The 17,243-nt window shown below is 37.4% G+C and overlaps 1 protein-coding gene across 2 annotated transcripts in view; it reads right to left on the reverse strand.

Moving 5' to 3' along the window:
- SDCBP (syndecan binding protein (syntenin)) overlaps nucleotides 1-14,596 on the reverse strand; it is a 30,880-nt gene extending 16,284 nt beyond the window's left edge. The window contains exons 1-2 of one of the 2 annotated variants that reach the window (XM_012661419.1): nucleotides 14,451-14,596; nucleotides 3,649-3,714 (exon numbers count right to left, since the gene is read on the reverse strand). In XM_012661419.1, the coding sequence (XP_012516873.1) occupies nucleotides 3,649-3,699 (51 nt within the window). In that variant the 5' untranslated portion in view covers nucleotides 3,700-3,714; nucleotides 14,451-14,596. The remainder of the gene's footprint in view (nucleotides 1-3,648; nucleotides 3,715-14,450) is intronic. The other variant, XM_012661420.1, reaches the window with a different exon arrangement.
- Nucleotides 14,597-17,243: the final 2,647 nt, after the last annotated feature.

A 17,243-nucleotide genomic window follows, 5' to 3' on the forward strand; every position in this document is an offset into this window, starting at 1 on the left:
AATGTAATATAGCCCAGATGTACACTGTTTATAAAGTCTACAGTAATGTCCAGTAATGTCCTGGGCCTTTGCATTCACTCACCACTCACTCACTAACTCACCCAGAGCAACTTCTAATCCTAAAACCTCCATTATACAAGCTTACCATTTTTTATATTTTATACTGCATTTTTACTGTACCTTTTCTGTGTTTAGACGTATGTTTAGATACACAAATACTTATCATTGCGTTACAACTGCCTATGGTATTCAGTACAGTAACATGCCGTACCAGTTTGCAGCCTACGAGCAAGACGCTCTATCTTACAGCCTAGGTGAACAGTAGGCTGTATCAAATAGATTTTGTGTAAGTATCTCTATGATGTTCGTACAATGATGAAATTGCCTAACAATGCATTTCTCAGAACACATCCCTGTCATTAAGCAACCACATGGCTGCATACATGTCATTACACATCTGTCAAAACCTACAGAACATATGATACCAAGCGTGAACCCTAATGTAAACTATGGACTTTGGGTGGTAAGATATGCAATGCACCTACCACTCTGGTGCAGATATTGTGCCTGTGTGAGGACAAAGGTATACTGCACTTTCTGCTCAATTTTGTTGTGAATCTAAAACTGCTCTAAAACATAGCTTATTAATTTAAAATATACCTTTTTATAGTAGCCATTATTTCTTATTCTTTCATTGCTATTGTTCTTATCCAAGGAATGCTGAAGAACACACACATAGAAAGCTCTCTGCAAAGTTATATAAATTTAATTATGCAATTTGTAGTAAAAATAAAACTAAAGAAGGATGTGACAATAAGGGTTTAAGTACTATACGCCATTAAATGTAGCTATTTCAAACTTACTTAGAAATCTGAAACTAGTAAAAAAAAAAAAAAAAGGGGGGGGGTGTAGTGCCCCAAGGAACAGTGGTTTACTGCCAGGGTGTGTTGCTTCTGCCATTTACAGAAAGCATGTGGAGACACATGTTTTGTGGAGTCACTTCTGTCAAATTTTGCTCCCAATATTAGGAAAATGATAAGCTCTGGTTCTGTGTACTATTGTTTCTTAAAAGCTTAATTTGTATAGGTGGAGGCTCCTGTTAGGATGTGGAATAGACAGAAAGGTTCATATGATACTGAAAGCCATAGCCTATTGGCCATCATCGAATAGTTTACAAAAAATTCACTGCTGTAAAATTTAGCTTTGCTATGGTGCAAAAGACCAGCAAATGAGAAAATGAACACTACCTTCTTCCATAACATCTTTTCAGGGGAATCACAAGGATAAAAACAAACATAAGGGAGATTTACCTTAGAAAATGAAGCAAAAAAAAATAAAGTCCAGGAATTTAATGTCAATTAGGAATATTTTTAACACATTAACTGTCATGTGAGTTGTATTTAATTCATGCTAGTTGTGGGCCCAGGGCTTCGTGAAGCATATGTAACTCACATGTCTCTTCACCTGGGGAGTTGCGAGAACTATTTTTTAAGTTGCATATAACTCACACACAGAGAACAATAAAAAATAACAAATTTTTCATTAAATTAGAGACGATCATTTTGTTTTTGAAGTTTGTATTCTTTTTATAATAAAACACCATGGCTCTAAGGAAAAATTACTTTTCTAGTGTGGCAATGTGTTAAATCCAGTTTCCCCTTCCTTACTACACGTTCCCCCTTTCTTACTACAATGCTCTATCTCTATTTTCTGCTCTACATAAAAAAGGTCCTTTAATGGAAATATCCACGTAATTTGCTTCTCCTTAAAGAGGTCAGCCTGATGTAGATTGCAGCCCTCTTTATTTTTCAATCCAACATTTGTCACTATCAACTTTTCTGTTGTTTTCAAAATCAAAAGCTTCTGCTCAAAGCTAACTATGGTTAATTTAATACCATAAAAAGCTAACAAAAGAAAAAAAAACAACAGATTCTTTCAGATCTGTCTGCAAATTCTTATCAGTTAACATACTGATGTCATATTAATGGCTTAATGGTTATTCTGGGAAGCTAAATATTTCAGATAAAAGCTTTTTAAAAAGAAAGAGCACTTGGTCATATGAACTTTCTGAAAATAAAAACCACATGAGAAAAACACTGACAATACTGAAGAAAGAAGTGATAGAACATTTCAAAATGACTGAACGAGCCACTTAAAACTTTGAGGCATCAAAGCCTTGGCAGCTGAACTTTAGATTTCAAAGATTTTATAAACCACGTTTTAATGTCCATACTGAATCTATGATGGAAAATAATCCATGTTGTTCATGATTCCCTGTATATAATAACTTGCCTATCCACTGCCACAAGGTTAACACCCCAGCCACATGTATGTTACTAGCATTGCTCTACTTTTCCCTTTCACCCCAGTAAGGCCAACATTTTGTGTAAAACACCTGTATTCTTCAGGTTGCTTAAGACTTCTTGTAAGTCTGTAATAAACTGTTTCTGCTCATTAATCACTTATTAAGAAATTAGGGCAAACTGAAGTCAGGGCCTCAAGTAAAATGATTTTTAGGATAATGAGTTTTTGGATTATCTTGTCAAATTAAAAGAATAAGCAGCAGCTGCAGAGTTTCTGAGCTTATAAGAGATCAAGGTGAAAGCAAACTGTAAATAGACGGGTTCATTACACCCTACAAATTATCTCCAGTTACAGGCCAGGTGCAATGGTTCACACCTGTAATCCCAGCACTTTGGGAGGCTGACGTGGAAGGACTGCTTGACACCAGGAGTTCGAGACCAGCCTGGGCAATATAGCCAAGTCATTTATTTTCTCTATAAATAAAATTTAAAAAATTAGCCAGGCATGGTGGTGCATGCCTGTGGTCCCAGCTACTCAGGAGGCTAAAGTGGGAAGATAGCTTGAGCCTAGGAATTTAAGGTTGCAGTAAGCTGCAATCATGCCACGGCACTCCAGCTCAGGCAACAGAGCAAGACCCTGTCTCTTTAAAAAATCTCCTGTTGAAAAGATCACTAAAAATTTCCAAAACAGTCAAAACTGATCCCAACCTCACACTTTCTTAAGCAGAAGCATTTGTCTTCAAAGCTAATACTTATATGAAGGACTATAAAAATTTCTGACTCAATGAAATTAGAAATACTATAATCTCTAACATAGTCATTTAAAGAGTAAACGAGTGAAATGCCTGCTGCTCACCTCCAAAAGGAAAGAAATCACTACACTTTCCTTGTGCTTTTACACTACTACTCTTCTAAAAGCAGCATGTACTCCACCATTTGTATAATTTTTACCTTCAAAGAAGAGGCACAAAATTATTTTAAAGACTGGTCATAAGAAAAATTTGTCAATTTTACACAAAACTATTAATATCTAAAAGGTTGGAGTATATTTTATCAACTTAAATATATTGTATGTAATTTAAATTTTAGTCAGAAAATCAAGCCACCTTTAAAGAGTTTAAGTCAAATTTTAAAGAAATAATATCCCAGGCTTATTACAGTTCACAGTGAAATGAAAAAGAATGGATAAGTTTTTCTATAACTTTTGTCTCCAATTAATAAAACTGAAGAAAAGGTTTATGAAGTACAAAAATGAACAAATATACCTGTATTTAGTTTCATGCTTTACTTCACCTATAGGTAGAATTTATGTTACAGTGTATTTTTTTTAAATATTTAAACATACCTGAATTACTTTGTCTACCTTCAAGTCTTCAAGAGATGGATAGAGGGACATTTTTGCAGGGTTTTTCTAAAGAGAAAAAAGAAGTTATATTACTCAAATGTCATTGAAATTTAAACAGTATACATAGCCAGCAACATACACACAGAAATGTACAACTGTTTAACATAATAAGAAACATTAATATTGCAAAACATGTTAAAAAAAAAAAAAAGAAACATCTAGGCCATACCAAATTAACTTGTATTTAAGAGTTAGCAAACTACCTCTTCCCCTCCTACTTCTACTATTGAACTATATCCATCACAGATTTTAACCTTCAAATAAAAGTCCCTTCATTTCACAAGTTTAGAAAATCAAATAGAACAGTTGTGTGACTTATTCCTAGCTTACACAAGTGCTTGGCAACAAAGCCAGGATAAGGAAACTACCCTTAGTACAATGCTCTTAAGCACTGCAGATACATTTTCTTCTAAGAACAAAAACTTAAAAGTAGATCACATGCAGTATCAATACATAAAACCTCTATCACTAAGAAAAACATATATACATTTATATGTATCTAAAAAAATATACAAACTGTTAACAATAGTTTTATCTTCATTAGATAAAAGGTAAAAGAATGAGGAATAAAAGGGAAATTTTTACTTCTCATTTTAAAGACTTCTATATTGTTCAATATTTTTTAGTTACTACAGATTGTACTACTTTGAGATGAACACCTGGCACTTCCACTCAACCCAACAAAACAGAATATATGCTAAACTGGTATAGGGTTTAACGTAAGATTCTTGAGCCAGCTGGTTCTTAAGCAATCTACCCCTTACTGCTCCCTCTCCCAAAATAGAGCTGAGCCCTTTCAGTATTGCTCTGCTGCAGCTGGCATGGTGTTAAGCCTTGTCGGTAGAGGCAGCTGGAGGTACACTGGAAGAGGAAGGGGTTTTTATCTTTCCGGTTCCAATGTGTTCCCATAGTACCTGCTTCTCTGGCATCTTGTGTCCTGCAGGAAGCAGCTTCTCTAGCACCCAGCAGCCCACTCCAGCACTCTGCTGAGCAACTTTGCAGCAAAAGGCCACCAGCAAGGATCTCCCCACAAGTGGCTTCCCCAAACACCCCTTCATGTAGCTTTACAGTAAATTCCAAGGTTCAGCACATCAATGGGAGAATTTCCAGTAAGTTCCACCAGCATAGTACCTTGGCAACTTCTCCACCATTCACTGCCCCCTCTCCAATAAGGCCTGGATCTCAACCGCAAGAGGCAGGCAACCTCTTCCCATGGCACTGTGTGTCAGCCCTGGAATTAGTCGCTGCTCTTACTGTATTCTTTAACATTCTTGTTACTGCTTACTAGCCAATCTCCATTTCTTCAATCATGTTATAGCTAGTAATTGTTTATATTAAACTTTCACTGTTAAAATCACTGTATAGTTTCTGCCTCCTGGTTGTGTAGTGTGTGATAGTTCTTTTCGTAAAAATTAATATTCACACACTATAAAATTCAGTCTTTTAAAGTATAAAATTAAATGTTTTTAGTATATTCACAGACTTATACGATCATCTCTAATGCCACCTAATCTTAGAATATTTCCATCTTCCCAAAAAGAAACCTCATGCCTCCCTCTTCCACCCTCCCTCCAGCTCAAGGCAACTGCACATAACTAACACTTCCTGCCTCTGGATTTATCTATTCTGAACATTTAATGCAGAATCATATAACACGTGGCCTTCTGTGTCTGGCTTCTTTCATAGAGCATAATATTTTCAAGGTTCATCCATGTTGGAGCATGTATTAGTATTATATTTTGATAGCTGAATATTATCCCATTGTATGTATATACCACAGTATATTTATGCATTCATCAGCTGATGACATTTGGGTTATTTGAACTTTTTAGCTATTACAAATAATACTGTTAAAACGCTAATGAGGATTTGTATTAGCAAATAATATACAGATTTATGTAAGTTTTTGTGCAAATATATACCTTTTAATTCTCTTGGAATATAGCTAAGAGTGTAATTGCTGGGTCATATGGTAACCTTTAACTTTTGAGGAACTGTCAAACTGGTTCCAAAGTGACTGTACCATTTTGTGTTTCCACCAGTACCATATTAGGGCTCCAATTTCTCTCTATCCTCACCAACACTGTTATTGGCTGTAGTTTTGATTACGACCAGGTTAGTGGGTGTGAAGCAACATCCCATTGTAGCTTTGATTTGCATTTTCCTAATGACTGATGGTGCTGAGCATCTTTTCATGTGCTTATTGGCTATTTGCATAACTTGCTGTTAATATATACTTCTGTATATCTTCTTCTATTTCTAAAGAAATGTCTATTCAAATCCATTGCCCATTTTTTAACTGGGTTATTTGGTGTTTTTTTGTTGAGTGGTTAAAAGTTCTGTTAATACTCTAGAAATAAGATTCTTAGTTCATCTGGGCTGCAAAAAGCAATTATCATAGACTGGGTACCTTACAAACAACGGAAATTCATTTCTCACGGTTCTAGATGCTAGGAAGTCCAACAAGGTACCCATAGATTAGGCACCCTGTTGAGGGCCCATTTCCTGTGCCATATATGGCACCTTTTCTCTGCGTCCTCACATGGTGAAGGAGGCAAGGCTGTTCTCTGAAGTCTCTTTATAAGGGCACTAATTCTAAAGGCCCCAAAGCCCCACCTTCTAATACCATCTCGTTGGTGATTACAGGAGTCAACACATGAACTGGGGGCACAAACGGCCCATAGCATAGATCCTGATCAGATATAATTTACAAATACTTTTTTATTCTGGAGATTGTCTTTTTCTTTTTTTTACAGTATCCTTTGCAGCACAAAGTTTTTAATTTTGATAAAGTTGAATCTATATTTCTTCTTGGTTGCTTATGCTTTAGATGTTTTCTTCTAAGAATTTCATATCTTTAACTCTTACATTTAGGTCTTTGATCTATTTAATGTTAATTTTTGCATATGGTATGAGGTAGGATTTCACTTCATTTTCTTCCATGTGGAACTCATGTTGTCCTAGCAACACTTTTTGAAAAGTATATTTTTTCTCATATTGAATTATCTTGGCACCCTTATTAAAAATCAACTGATCAACAATGTATTGGTTTACTGATTTCTGGAATCTCAATTATGAGACCTATATGTCTATCCTTATATCAATACCACACAGTCTTGACTGCTGTACATTTGCAGTAAGTTTTGAAATCAGGAAGTGAATTCTCCCACTTTGGTCTTCTTTTTCAAGGGTGTTTTGGCTATTCTGGGTCCCTTTAATTCAATATGAATTTTAGGATCAGTATATTGATTTCTGCAAAATAAGGAGAAAAAAGCAAATGGAAGTTTGATGGGATTTCACTGAATTTGTAGAAGTCTTACACCCATGAACGTGAGATGTCTTTTCATTTACTTAGATCTTCTTTAGATTCTTTCAATGATTTTTGTTTTTGTTTTCAAGTCTTACACTTCCTTTGTTAAACTGCTTCCTATTTATGCTTTATGATTAATTTGTCTCCTTAATTAAATTTTCAGATTGTTCAATACTAGGGTATAAAAATACAATTGATTTTATACACTAACCTTGTATCCTTGAACCTTGCTGAACTTGTTATTATTTCTAACAGTTTATTTGGTGGATTCATTAGTAAGTTCCATATATAAGATAAAGTAGTTTGGAAATAGAGTTAACATTACATTTCCTTTCCAATCTGGATGCCTTTTAGTTTTTTGTTTTTTTTTTTTAACTGTAGTTATACACACACACACAAACACATATATATAAACAGATTTTTAAGAGTATAGTATTGATAAACTATATGCATATTGTGTATGACAGAGTTCTATGTTTTATCTTGGATGACTGAAACTCTACACATACTGAACAACTCCCTATTTCTCCTCCCCACAGTCCGTGGCAATCACTATTTTACTTTCTGCTTCTCCTGATTTGACTACTTTAGATATCTTACCTAAGTATAATCATGTGAGATTTACCCATCTGTCACTGGATTATGTCACTTAGCATAGTATCCTTAAGGTTCATTCATATTATAACACACAAAAGGATTTCCTTCTTTTTCAAGATCCTGTTTTCAATTCTTTTGGATAACCCCCCGGCGTAGGGTCCTTTTAATGTGCTGTTGAATTTGGTTTGCTAACATTTTGTGGAGGATTTTTGTATCTATGATCATTAGGGATATTGGTCTGCAGCTTTTTTTTCTTACGGTTTGTTTGCCTTTGGTATCAGGGTAATGCTGGCCTCATAAAATCAGTTTTGGAATTGTTCTAATTTTTTGAAAGCATTTGAGAACTATTGGTGACAATTCTTTAAAAGTTTGGTAGATTTTTCCAGTGAAGCCATTTGGTTCTGAGTTTTTCTTTGTTGGGAGGATTTTGAATAAAATTCAATCTTCTTACTATTAATAGTACTATATAACTATAGGTCCATTCAGATTTTATACTTCTTCATGATTCAGTTTTGGCAGCTGGTATGTTTCTAAGAATTTGTACACTTCTAGGTTACCAAATTTTTCAGGGTATAACTGTTCATACTAGTCTTTTTTTGGTTTTATTTCTGTAGCATCAGTTAGAATGTCTCCTCCTTTTCTGATTTTGAGTCTTCTCTTTATGTTTCTTTTCTTTTTTTTTTTTGTTTTCGAGACAGGTCTCACTCTGTTGCCCGGGCTAGAGTGCCATGGCATCAGTCAAGCTCACAGCAACCTCAAACTCCTAGGCTCAAGTGATCTTTCTGTCTCAGCCTCCCAAGCAGCTGGGACTACAGGCATGCGCCACCATGACCAGCTAATTTTTATTTTTTCAGTAGAGACAGGGTCTTGCTCTTGCTCAGGCTGGTCTGGAACTCCTGAGGTCAAATGATCCGCCCACCTCGGCCTCCCAGAGTGCTAGGATTACAGGCGTGAGCCACCACGCCCAGCCCATTTGTCTCAGATATTTTAAAATTTTCCTTTTCATTTCTTTTCTGACCAAAAGAAGTATTTAAGAGCATGCTGTTTAATTTCAAATATTTGTGAATTTTCCAGTTTTCCACTGCTATTGATGTCTAGTTTCATTTCCTTGTGGTTGAAAAAGATACCTGATATGACTCCAATATTCCTAAATTTGTTAAGACTTGTTGTGTGATCTAACATGTGATCTATCCAGGAGAATGTATGTTCTATGTGCACTTGAGAAGAAAGTGTATTCAGCTGTGCTGGCTGAAATGTTCTGCATATGTCTTTAGGTCCATATGGTTTACAGGATTGTTCAAGTCTTGTTTCCTTATATTACGTTTTATTTGAATGTTCTATTATTGAAAACGTGATATTGAAACCTCCTATGATTATGTTGCTATTTCTCCCTTTAGTGCAGTCAATATTTCCTTCATATATTTCAGTGATCTGATGTTGGGTGCACATGTATCTATAATTGTTACTTCTTCCTCATGAATTGACCCTTTTATCACTATATGCTGTCCTTCTTTGTCTCTCATGACAGTTTTTGAATTAAAGTCTATTTTGTCTGATATAAGTATAGCCACTCCTGCTCTCTCAGTTACCATTTGCATAGAAATCTTTTCCATTCTTTCACCTGGTTCCATGCTGAGCCAAGGGGAGTATGGTGAATGTGTGGCAGTCTGAAGTCACTGTTAACTTTGTTTTCAATGGACCCCAACCTGGTACCCTTTCTTGTCACTGCTTATATTCACACACAGTAAAAACCAGTCCCCGAGGCAGACCTATGAAAAATCTGAATGTCGTACGTATGTTTCAGTTTTCTCTTTCCCTCCCCAGGGAGAAGCCAGGAGTTTGGACTTTCCTTCCACTCACAGCATGCTAAGCCAGGGTGAACTATGGTGAACAAGTAGCATGAATTTTCCTACAAGCTTTGATGCAGCTGGTTTAGTGCCAACCTAGGGTGCAGGAGCCTCTTAACTAGATTCCAGACTCCTCACAAAGGCAATTGGTGTGTTTATTGTGGTTGAATTAGTATCTCTGCAGGGAGAAGGAAGGTCTGCACTTCCTATTGCATTTTCTTATTGACATCACCCGCCTTTTATTTCTTATTCTTGCCTAATTTCTCTCACTGTAACCTCCAGTACAATGATAAACAGAAGTGACCTGGTACAGTTCTTAAGAGAAAAAAAGGAGCAAGGTCTGTGAATAAAATGCAAATTCTTGAGAAAACACAATCAAATATGACTTAATTGTACTAATCCAGGAGATCAAAGTTGATTATCTTCTCGGCAAAGGATCAATTTCTTAGCAGCCTTTCCTTTAAACACAAATTTTTACCTTATTTGAACTTTCAACCATTTCATCAGTATAAGCAAAAATGAATATGACATATAATAAACAAAATGTAAAGCAAGTTGCAATATCAACAACTAAAATGCTCTGGAAAGAGTGTTACCCAGCTGTCTAGCACTAATTCTAGTTTTGGTTTTGTCACTAGCTAACTATTAATCCCACTGTCCTCATGAAAAGTGAACTGGATGAACTTAATGAGTGGTTATCTACCTCCCCCACCCCCAAATGGACTTTTCGGAACTTTTTAAGATAAGAAATAACACCCCAAATTTGCTTTTGTAAAAATCTAGTTCCAGGTTTGCTTTAAGTGTGTCGACCTTAATTCTCACCATTTTTCTAAATCACAAAGCATGCCTCAATGATCTTGACCCAATTTCATCCAATTTCTTTCAAGCATTAAAACGCTGTAGGTACAAACTACTCATTATTTGCCACCCAGGTCATGTGCTTTTGTGCCTCCATATCTTCGCAAAAGTTGCTTTTTCTTCCTGGAATGTCTTTCGAAGACTTTTCCACTTAACAAATTCCTAGTCAGTCTTAAGGCCTAGCTCAAGTGCCACTTCTTCAATGAGGGCACCTTTGATGACCTCAGTCTGATATTATTTGCTCCTCTCAATTCAACAGTTTCACTCTCCCTTATATTATAGCTAGTTTACGTTTATCTCCATTACTTGAGGGCAGTCCCACATTCAGTTTCTTATTTATACAGCACATTTTATCCTCAAAGATGTCAAATGTTTGTTAAATATAACAGTAAACAAGGTATCATTAAACACTTATTGAAAGGATCAGAATATTCTTAGGGCAAGTATGTAATTTTGAACCTAACAATGTAAAAAGCCTTCCAGAAGAATAATAAATGCCTGCATTATTTTTCCAAAGGGCTCTGTTAGGTCACATATATTATATTTAAATCTCTGACCTAATGCTAAGTGTTAGAAACACTTAGCCCATTTTAAAGAACCCCAAAGCTACCCTTGGAAAACCATTCCAATTATGACTGGAATTTCACAATGACCAGTAATGAGACTTAAGAGGATTCTGGAAATGACGTATTACATCAGTGAAAGAATTCTCATTTTAACCCACTTACAACTCCTATCTAACACTATTATTGTACCAATTAAACTGCAGAATTACATTTCTAGGCTTTCCTGCCAGCCAAGGAATCAATAAGAAGATATAACACCCACAACTACACTGCCAGAGTTTAATAACCTTTCTGACCATAACTGCTTTTATCATTGGCCTAATTCCCTGAGAAAAAAATGGAGTTCTCCACCTACCCTTTAACCAGGTTTGCAGCACTCTACACTCTTTGCAACCTCCTTGACTCTCTTCGTGCCTTATGAAAGGCCCCTGAACCTAATGTATCCTCAAACCTTAAAAAATAATCCCCAAATTAGTTTCTATTAAGAAATTTCTCAGGGGTTGGGGTAATTTCAGGACTTTTTCATAATATCAAAAGACCAAAAAAAAAAAATCTATTCTGCCTCAGCATTAAGTTTCCCATTTGTCCCTTAATCCCCTCAGAGCAGTATCATGATAACTTCTTTGGAGTCTTTAAATATGTGCACAGACCAAAGGCCTTCATAATTCAAATACTATGTGTGATATTTTGTAACATCTATTATAGTTAATTTGCTTTCTAGCTGCAAAACACTGATTAATGAAGTAGGAAACACAATGTTAAAGTTATCCAGATAGTATCGTCTGGAATGGCAATACTCATCATTTTCTGATGAGTTATTGACCTCATCCCTTCTCAAACCACCCACTATAACTGGCCTTCCTTAAAAATGATTTGCAACTGTTTAAGTTAAAATAATGTCTATTTGCTTGTTTGAATCTGAGCTACTAAAAAATATCTTGGGATGATGAAAATTCAAAACTACAAAATCACTAATCTTAAAAACAAAAATACACCACATGACAGCTGATGAGCTGTATCTGAATTCGAAGATGTCAATTTCAGTTATATATACCTTCAAAACCGGGAAAATCTAGAATAATAATTTGGGTTTCTTTTGTTAAAACTGTTATTAAAATTTCTAGTAAAGTTGCGTTTCATTATCTCCTTATTTTCACTTCTGCAAATTATTCATAAAATGACCTAAAAACTGTAAAAAATAAAAAGTGTCCATTAGACCTGGATGGTAACCATTCCAGATGGTTCATATATGGTGTTTAGGAATAGTATTTGATAAGTCCTAAACAGTCTTCCAGAACAATGTTTCTCAAACGTGCTAATCATCAGATCTGAATTACCTGGGGCTCCTTAGTTAAAAATAGCTTCCCAGGCTGACACAGATTTCATAGAACTCAGGAACTCTTCTTTTTAATAAGTATCCCGGGGGTTCTGATGATCAGCCAGAAATATGTCCATATGAAGTCCACTCTAAGTAGAATAATTTCTTCTTACCCACAAGATTTCATTTCTTACCTACTGAACTAGTAAAAATCCAAAGTTTGATAACACTCTGATAGCAAAGCTTTGAGAAACACTCATAGGTTACTCGTGGAGTGTAAACTAGAATAATTTTCACGGAGAGTGAATTTGCGGTATCTACCAAAATTAAAAATTCAGATATCCTCCAATCCTGCTAAAAATATACTTGCATGGAGGAAGCAATATGTGTAAAAATGTATTCATGGCAGCCCTGACTGTAACAGAAAAACTGGAAACAAAACGGAAAGTTCCATTTATACTGATATTGTGAGAGCTTCAAAATATTATCACTAACTGGAAAAACAAACGAACAATGTAGAGCAGTGTATAAAGCATGCTAACATTTGTGTTAAAAGGATGGAGGGATATATTTGTACATTTGCCTGTGTAGCTATAAAATATACTTGGATGGATACCTAAGAAACAAAAGAGTTGGCTGTCTACCAGAAGGGAATATACTTGGCTGGAGGATGCAGAATAAAGACTTTATACTGTATCCCTTTTTTACTGGTTAAATTTTGAGCCATGTGACTGTATCTACTGAAAAACTAAATAAATTTACAAAAAAATGTTGGCAGCATTCGGAAACAAATTAATAAATGCCAACATAACTGAATGTATGAAGTATCTTAAAGTTGTTTGGGAGGTTTTCTTTTTAGAATATCTTGGCATTTACTACCTAAAAAAAAGAATCCAAATTTGGCAAAAATAGGAAAAATAATGGTTGTGTCATGCTCACTTTAAGAAACTATTTAAACAGTACATTTACCATTAGCAAATTCTTCACCTTTTGTTCATGATTTTTATCTTTTAGCGCCCAAAACACAAATAAAAATTAATTTGCTAATGTTAAATTTAGATTATAATGTAGTGACTACAAAACCTTTTAAAAGTCATTCTACTTATTTTTATTCTGTGCCACAAACCACTGGATCTAAGATATTTATGTACTACTTAAGGCACAAAAGTTTATAGAACTAAGCTGGTAACACAGAAGATGAAAAAATACATTTTTTACTGTTCTCCCTCAACCTCAAATGAGAAAATGAAAAGACTGGACAAATTTGAGTTTTAACTAATCACATATACATTTAAAAATCAATCCAATTTACAAGGTCTGCAGCAGTTTTTCAATGTAACTTTCTTTTTAATCAATTGGTTTCCCTTTGAAACAAGTAGGTGTTAACAGTTTAGTAAACCGAGTCTGCATTCTAAGTAATGTACTTAATGGAAAAAATAACAGCAGATGTGTATGTGGGTAATATATACAGATTAGATAACCTTAGAAACTCTTCGAAAATGGGCACATTAGAAGATTCTATGATTCAATAATCCCATATGTCTTCACTTTCCCATTAATACAAGGAAGTCCTGAAACGAAAGCTCTGAGTCACCAGATCTCAAGGGGCATTTCCTTGTGAACACACCCTACTGGAAACGGTTTGCCCTTAGCTCCAACTTCTCCAGAAATAAGCACAGAGCGAACAACCTCTCCCCAACCCCCTTCAAAAAGTCAAGGCTTCGCCCACTAAACAAACACCTCCTTCCCCTTTCCAAATCCAGGACGCTCAGATTAAGCCAACGGGAAAGTGATTAAGTACAGCCCAAGAAATGCGGGGAATGGGGAGGGACCGTGGCCCGACGTCCTTTCTTTACCATCTCGAGATCTTATCGAAGATGAACAACAAGGATCGACCGAGAGCGGTCTGAGGAAGAGTCCCAGAGCTACGCGGGGGCTGCCGGCGTATCCCCGGGCCCGGCCTCAGGGCTCTGCCCGCCCCCACCCTACCCCAGCCCAGCCCGGACAGGACCCCGAAGGCGGAGGGGTCGCGAGCAGAGAGAGCGCGCCGCCCCCGCGAACTGCCCCCGCGGCCCAGCTCGGCACAGGGAGAGGCGCGGAACCCCCGGAGAAGAGGCGGTCGCGCCGCTTCCCAAAAACCGCTGCACACCCGCACGCTCTCCGTTAAGCGGTCCGGGGACCCCATAGCTCCGACCCGCGCCCGGCACCCGGCACAGGCGTCCGTCCTTCCCCCGTGGACCACTCACCTAGACCACAGGGACGCGCTCGCCGCTGCCGCCTCCAGTCTCCGGCGCTGACTTCTGAGGCCCGAGGGAAGCAGAGCGGCGCGCGCCCGAGGACTGCCCGCGAGGCGCGTCACGGCCCCGCCCCCGCCTTCCGCCCGCGCAGGCGCGCGCGCCGGGTCACGTGACCCCGTCCCTTTGGTAACGGGGCGGTGGGGTAGGACGGTGGAAGTGTGGGCGGGGTGTGGGCGTCGTTCCTGCTGCTGCTGTGGTCGGGGACTGCAAGGCAGAGCGTGCCGCCTGCTGTCCCCAAGGTGCGCTGCTCCCCCCGAGGTCGTGCTCACCACCTTCTCTGCCCCGACTGTTTGTGCCCAAGAGCCGAATTGTATCTCTGCTCTTGGTCGCTTGGTTCCCATCGCCTCCGATACAAAGAGGTCCGGAGAACTGGTGCCCCCTCTTTGGACAGTTGTTGCCCAGCCTTCCCTCTGCGCACTGCTGTCCTACTGTCGCTGTCCCCTCGCCGTACCCTCGCACCACAGGCTCAGAAATATCCCTCCCACTACCCCTTCACAACTGCTGCCCTATTTTTCTGTCAGAAATGTTTTTCTTTGACTTGTATTACTGTCTGTCCGCCTGAGTTAATGTCCCTTGGCTGTTGAAGGTTATGTGTGTGACAGCACAAAAGTAATGGCTGTATCCTAATACCAAAACATGACAACTCTCCGTTCCTAAGGCCTTAGTATGTGCCGGGTATTGTTCGAAGAACGTATATACCCTTATGTGATCTTTACATTCAATTTATAAAGTAGACGCAGCATCCCATTACAAAGAAATTGAGCTACAGGTTACGTAAGAGTAATTCTAGTTGCCAAGGAATACCACCGAGTCCTTAACAAAATGGCTTATTTCTAGCTAAACTAGTTAGTGCCACAACAATTGAATCTGTGGTAAAACTAATAAAAATTTGAGCATAAAAGAGGTGAGAACTAAATAAAATGAAAACTTTGCCCTCAAGAAGCTTATAGTTTAGCTGATGAAATAGACATTTAAAAAGAATTACACAGCAGATTAAGGATACTCAACTTATATACAAAAGTCAATTATTTTCCTATATACTGGCAATAAACAATTGGTATTTGAAATTTAAAACACAATATCACTGACAACAGCCCCAAAATAAAATGAAATACTTAGGTATAAATCTAATAAAATATGTAAAAGATATACAAGAAAAACTACAAAGTTCTAATAAAAGAAATCAAAGGAGATCTAAATAAATCAAAAGATACTCCACCTTCATGTATAGGGAGACTGAATATTGTTAAGGTGTCAGTTCTTCCCAACTTATTCTATAGATTTGACACACTGTCAATCAAAATCCCAGCATGTTATTTTGTGGGTATCAACAAACCAATTCTTAAGTTTCTATGGAAAAAACAAAAGACCCAGAAGAGCCAATACAATACCAAAGAAGAGGAACGAAGTCGGTACATGTCTCAATTCAGTACCTGTCTTAGTTCAGGCTATAACAAATTATCATACATTGGGTGGCTTAAACAACAGAAATTTATTTCTTACAATTCTAAAGAGTAGGAAGTCCAAGATCAAGGTGGGGGCAGATCTGGGACCTGGTGGGGGCCCACTTCCTGGTTTGCAGATGGCAGTCTTCCCATGGTATCTTCAATGGGAAGGACACATACATTCAGTCCATAAAAGTACTCAACTTTAAAACTTACTATTAATATAAAGCTAAAGTAATCAAGAGAGTACAGTATCAACAAAAGAACAGACAAAGAGATCAGTGGAACAGAATACAAAGCCCAGAAATCAACCCACACAAATACATTCAACAGATCTTTGACAAAGGAGCAAAGACATTCAATGAGAAAGGATAGGATAGTATTCTCCACAAGTGGTGCTGGAACAGTTAGACTTCTACATGTAAAAAATGAAATCCAGACATAGGCCTAACACCTTTTATAAGAATTAATTTGAAGCCAGGTGAAGTGGCTCAGGCCTGTAACCCTAGCACTTTGGGAGGCCTAGGTGGAAGGATTGATTGAAGCCAGGAGTTTGAGACAACATAGTGAGATCTCATCTCCACAAAAAATAGAAAAGTTAGCTGGGTGTTGTGGTATGTGGCTGTAGTCCCTCAGGAGGCTGAGGCAGGAGGATCACCTGAGCCCAGGAGTCTGAGGCTGTAGTGAACTGTGATGACACCACTGCACTCTAGCTGGAACAACAGAGTGAGACCCTGTCTCAAAAAAAAAAAGTTTACTTGAATCATAGATCTAAATTCAAAATGCAAAACTATAAAACTTCTAGAGACTTTCTCATAAGAGAAAATCATGGTGACCTTGGGTTTGGCAAAAAGGTTTTAAATGCAACAACAAAAGCATAATCCATGGAAGAAAAACATGACTGTTAAAATGAAAACCTTTTGCGCTGTCAATGACAATGTCAAGAGAACGAGAAGACAAGCTAAGATTGGGAGAAAATATTTGCAAAAGACATATGTGATAAAGGATTTGTATTCAAAATATACAAAGAACACTTAAACCTCAACAGTAAGAAAACAAGTCAATTAAAAATTGGGCAAAAGATCTGAGCAGACATCTCACCGAAGAAGATATAGATGGCAATTAAGTATATGAACAGAAGCTCAACATTATGTAACATTAAGGAATTGCAAATTAAAAAAACAGAGATACAACTGTACACCTATACACCTTTTAGAATGGCTGAAATCCAAAACATTGACAACACCAAAAGCCAACTAGGATGTGGAGCAGCAGGAGCTCTCATTCATTGGTGGTG

This window comes from Propithecus coquereli, unplaced genomic scaffold, assembly GCF_000956105.1.
Source record: "Propithecus coquereli isolate 6110/MARCELLA unplaced genomic scaffold, Pcoq_1.0 Scaffold71, whole genome shotgun sequence".
Classification (NCBI taxonomy): domain Eukaryota; kingdom Metazoa; phylum Chordata; class Mammalia; order Primates; family Indriidae; genus Propithecus; species Propithecus coquereli.